We start from the raw sequence: 5,079 nt of genomic DNA, 5'->3' as shown, positions 1-5,079 counted from the left end.
TGAGGCTTGAGAACGCGATTTCATAAAAAGGTTAAATAGTTTAAGTTGAACCGAACCAGTCAATTCGGTTCGGTAGTTTGTACCAAAAATGAACTGGAATATTTTTATGCAACAAAATTGAAACTTTTTTATAACTTCAAACCGAACTGAACGGATTTTTACACACTTGCCCTGCCTTTCCTTCTTCTACTTAGAAAATCACTTTATCTATTCATAATTGGTGACAAACTGACAATCAAGTATGCACACATAAGGATCAAGATGATGGATATGTAATCTACTAACAGTCTTAAGATCCCCCTTGATGATGCTAGTTCCCAAACTTATACAAAACATGCTCGTCCTCTACGGAAGCCGTATCTCCGGAAACTGAAACCCAAGCTTCTGCGATCTTATCTACTCTGCCTTGAAGAATCTCAACTAATGTAAAAACTCTCTTTGTTCCCCGTTCGTCAGCAATTTTTTTAACTCTTGGAACAACAGCTCCATTCAAGTATATGGTATTGTCAGCACCAACCACAATCATTTTCCGGAGACCGTTTCCATAAGCTAGCTCTTTATGCATATGCCCAAATACAACCAGAGGAACATTCACTTTAGTAGTCTCTTTTATGCGGGCAATGGCTTGTGCTAGATCTGTACCAAAGGGTATTCTTGTAAACATAGAATAATCATTATTGATGCACAAAACAAACTATGTACAAATTGGATGAACAAACAAGATACTTGTAACTAGAACCTGAGTGTCACAGAAAAAACAGTTACCTGCATCACCATGATCGCCGCCTTCAGGTATCCAGTCTTTTCCACATATATCCTCTATATTTGAACCAAGACCTGGAAAACACGATAACAAATAGATATCAATAAATATGAACAGTTTGCTTCTTGGGTAGCAGGTTTGGCCAGTAAATACACCTGTTGGCCCATTATGTCCAAGAAATATGGCGAAATGATCTTCCGGAGTGCCCGAAGCAGCATGATAGATCCTCATGGCACTGCCATCCATGTCTTTGATTCCATATCTGAGAGAAAATGCCAATAAAAAAATAGTTGCAGGATAAACAATAATATTAAGCAACATCTTTTTTTTTTGGCCAAATATTGTAAAAAGGCCAAACCTTTCACAAAAGTTTCACAAAAGTCCCGACCTTTCAATTTTGTCGATTTTGGCCAAAAACTGATTATTTGGTTTCACAAAAGTCTTAACCTTTCAATTTTGTCGATTTTGTCCAAAAATGGATTATTTGGTTTCACAAAAGTCCTAACCTTTCAATATTTGGCATGCCACATAGGCGTCACATAGGCTCCACATAGGCAAATTGAAATCAAATTGAGAGTTGGCCACAATTGAAACCAAATAATGTATTTTTGGCCAAAATCGACAAAATTGAAAGGTCAGGACTTTTGTGAAACTTTTATGAAAGATTTGGCTTTTTTAAAACATTTGGCCTTTTTTTTTTTGGAAAGAAACTAAAAGAAAAATGTTTTCCATATAAGCCAGTGTTACCATAGTTGTCTAACTTGGTCATTTTTTAGTGTTAGTAAGGATATCCTTACCGACTCTTGTCTAGCAAGTCTAATGACAATGAGACTAAGTTTTTCAATTATAGTATCAGGACAAAGGCATTTCAATTTGTTTAATGGAAAAAAACAAAATTAATCTAATACCTGACAATACATTCAACAATATATGTCTTCCACATATATTCTTTTAATTCTTTTTCAATTTTTGTAAGCAGCAATAAAACATAACCAAAAAAACGACAAATAATCATAATTGACCAATTTTCAGCAAACAATACAGACCTTGCAGATAAAAGGTTTTTCCGGAATAGCCGCTCACCACCACATGTAAATGGCCGGCCACCAATAATACTGAGTTTTAGTGTTGGGAAATCCAGACGTCTGTAACCTACATGCTCTTCGCCAAGACTGATCGTTTACAAAAAAAGTAAATTTATTCAGCAAACATCTTTCATCAGAACCAGTTTTTGCATGATCTGCAATGTGCAGGAAGATGTGTTCTAGAGTTTTCCTGCATCTTTCCCTCCATAACTTATGTCTTACATGAATGTTATGCACAAATCTCAAAAATTTAGTGTTGAAGGCTAGACGTGGATGAGAATTAATAACTTAGTCCCGCTTATTTGTATACTTACTCTTCCAGGTTATTTACACACTGAACCACTTTTCTCTTCCTTCCCTATTCACAGATAATAGCTCTGCAGTAAGAACTGAAATAATGACTTGATTTTACATTTAAGGGTTCTTTCTATTTTGCCTTATATTTTACAATTTTTTAAAAGGACAACTTTGAAGAGTGATTACAAAAAAGAACAAGGTGGCTTTTTTGACTTGCATTACCAGCAGAGGCAACTGATGAAGGAAAAATGGGTATAAATGCATATAAGTTAACTAGTGGGACACAACCAAGTGTTTGAACATGGATATTGTACGGAAATAAAGGATTTGTAGCAACACTAAAGTAGCCATTGCATGTAAGCTTCTTAGTTTCTGCATTAGCCACTGAAATTCTTCCCAAATGCATAGTCTCTCACCAAGCAACAAATATAAAAGGGTATGATAACTACACACAAACAAGTGAATGAAATAGGACCATCATATGTGTCCTACATACACTGTATATAAACAGAGAACTTAATGTTTATGAAAATGGAGTACAAATCAGAGACCTTTAAATTGTAAGTATCTGAACAATGATAACAGAGATGTAAGATATGAAGGGCATCATCCATAAAATTGGCATGCTTAAAGAAAATAAGCTCACCATTCCAGTTGAAGTTGAACAGCGTCCTTCTTCCTGAAATTAGAGAACGATTAGATGAACTAGAATTTACTTGTATGTCTCATAGCTTTGATGCCAAATCATAGAGTCTATACTCTCTAAAACTTATAAAAGTAAAAACTAGCTGCTTGTACATATGCACATATCCACCAATCCATGCACAGAATAAACACACACTTAGCAGAATTTTCATAATATATTTAGGACCTTTCTCTTTTTTAAAATCTGGCATTGCATAAAAGAACTGAAATAACAGTTCACAACTCAGATGGTTTAGTTTCTTTTTTTTTTTACAGAAATTCAAACATTTTAGTCCTGTATCTATCTACAAGATGTATTATTGAAGCGAGCTGGGGCATCTGGACTTACTTCTTAGAGAACTCATGAGTATACCAGGCATCGTGATTTCCCAAAATGACTGCTTTAGGAAATTTAAGATCTGCTACACTTTGGACAAGCTTAGCATTCTCCTCACCAAAATCACCTAAATACACCATACAGAAGGATAATAAATATAACCTAAGAAGGGGAAAAAAAGACTATAAAGGTTATTTTGTGAGTAATGCTGCAATTATGATCTCAAATTAACTGGACCATGGCGCATATTGGGCGAGTCTCCACATAATCTGATGTTAGACAAACCTAGTGCCTATAATGTGTTAGCTTAATCAATTAAAGCCAAAAGTTATGGTGTCTGGCATGGAACCAGAATCTTTGTAGAGTTCAGTTGATGCTTTTCTCAACATTTAGAACAAGTGAAAAGCGATTGTATAGGCACTAGAAATGAAGGCCAGCCAAATTTAATCAGTTAAGTAAAAGCTGAGAGAAAGAGAACATGCCTGTAAACAGCACCAAATCCGGCTGCACTGCCATATAACACATATTAGGTCTTATATCAAAACTAGAAATTATAGCAAATGCTTGTGAATATGCTAAAAGAAATTTGACAAAATATATAAGCAACTGGTGTATGAGTAAGCAAGATAAAATAGAAATTATATCGATCTCCAGGTCTAGGCAAGTGAACAACTGAAATGTCATCTCTACCCCGCTAATAGGCTGGAAGATAGTAATTTCTTCACAAAGGAAGCTCCAAACTTTTGGGGGTCCAAAAGGGTGAGAGTTTCCACAAAAAGTTGAAGTGTTATTTCTAAATCTTCCTGAAACTTCATTCACTAAATTACTTCCACAACAACATACACTGAAAGGAAGCTTCTTTCGTGATTTTGACAATCTCTCAATCATAATAGGATTGACAAGAAGAAAGAAAACTTGATTATATTGATAGCCTATATCTTTTGGATTTGGTTACTAGTGTTGGACTCAAATCCTTGACAAGGTTAGTTCGATTTTTTAATTTGTTCCCACATTTCCTTATTTTTGAAGGAATTGCATCCTAGTTCCTCTGTCTTTTCTTAGCTAACAGCTGTTCATGGCAGAACTATATTAACTTAAAAGGACAAGACAATTAATAAGACATCTTCATCTTTATTTCCATATTCAGAAAATAAAGCAACCATTGTTTTCCCCAAATGGAAGCTCAGATACCAATTGATCTTTCTTCGACTAAAGCAACCGAAAGAATCTGAAGCACTGCGTTTGAAAATTGATTTAATTCTAGAATTGAATTCCTTAACTGCCTATATATAATATTTTAGTCAAATGAGAATCAAAATAAAGAACTGACAGTCATGGGATAACTCTACTCATATATATAATTTGGGGAGGGGGGAGCGCTAGTGGGAGGAATCGAACCCACGACTTAGCAGTTTGCTGCTTAGCGCTTATACCATTTGAGCTATAGCTCATTGGTACAATTAAACTATCCTTAATTGCAGTATAAACCAGAATTCCAAATACAAAAACTACAAATAGCAGAATTAAGAAAAGAACCTGCAAATGTTGAAGTGCCTTTGTATCTTCTTCTAGATTCCAGTCATTATGCTTTTCAAAACCAAAAAATACTTGAAAAATTATGAAAAACGCACAAAATACAGTAAAATTACATTCGTAGCTAGGGTTTCAAAATTGAAACAAAAAGATTAGATTAATAAGTAGCGAAATAACTCACCACGTCTCCAACAATAGCAATTCGAGCTGAGACCGCCATAAAGGAGGAGGATGTGGAGGCGGCGGGCTTAGAGGAGAAAAAGGGGCGAGACGGAGTAGTTGTACAAGTAGAAGATGGAGAAAAGAGACTAGGAGCGTGAAACAACGCGCTTAAGCTGGTCATAACCTTTACCTACCGCTTTGGCGCGCTATTATAACTG

The 5,079-nt window shown here is 35.3% G+C and overlaps 1 protein-coding gene across 1 annotated transcript; it reads right to left on the bottom strand.

Annotated features, from left to right (window-relative positions):
• On the bottom strand, window positions 1–5,079 carry LOC126664238 (uncharacterized). Its single transcript, XM_050356522.2, has 9 exons — window positions 4,881–5,079; window positions 4,703–4,753; window positions 3,649–3,670; window positions 3,179–3,293; window positions 2,792–2,824; window positions 1,810–1,935; window positions 919–1,025; window positions 766–837; window positions 1–636 (listed from the first exon to the last, which is right to left on the bottom strand). Exons 1-9 carry the CDS (start codon window positions 5,040–5,042, stop codon window positions 311–313), a joined length of 1,014 nt encoding a protein of 337 aa, XP_050212479.1. The 5' UTR covers window positions 5,043–5,079; the 3' UTR covers window positions 1–310.

Source organism: Mercurialis annua, linkage group LG1-X, assembly GCF_937616625.2.
Source record: "Mercurialis annua linkage group LG1-X, ddMerAnnu1.2, whole genome shotgun sequence".
In the NCBI taxonomy this organism is placed as follows: domain Eukaryota; kingdom Viridiplantae; phylum Streptophyta; class Magnoliopsida; order Malpighiales; family Euphorbiaceae; genus Mercurialis; species Mercurialis annua.
Note: the sequence above shows the minus strand (reverse complement) of the source record. Positions and strands in the feature narration are given on the sequence as shown.

Bases quoted from the DNA above. Each gene is read 5' to 3' on its own strand.
- LOC126664238 (XM_050356522.2), bottom strand. From the start codon at position 5,042: ATGACCAGCTTAAGCGCGTTGTTTCACGCTCCTAGTCTCTTTTCTCCA. The intron at 2,825-3,178 runs GTAAGTCCAGAT...CTCTAATTTCAG, and splicing joins ACTCATGAGTTCTCTAAGAA to GAAGAAGGACGCTGTTCAAC. The intron at 637-765 runs GTAACTGTTTTT...CCTTTGGTACAG, and splicing joins CGGCGATCATGGTGATGCAG to ATCTAGCACAAGCCATTGCC.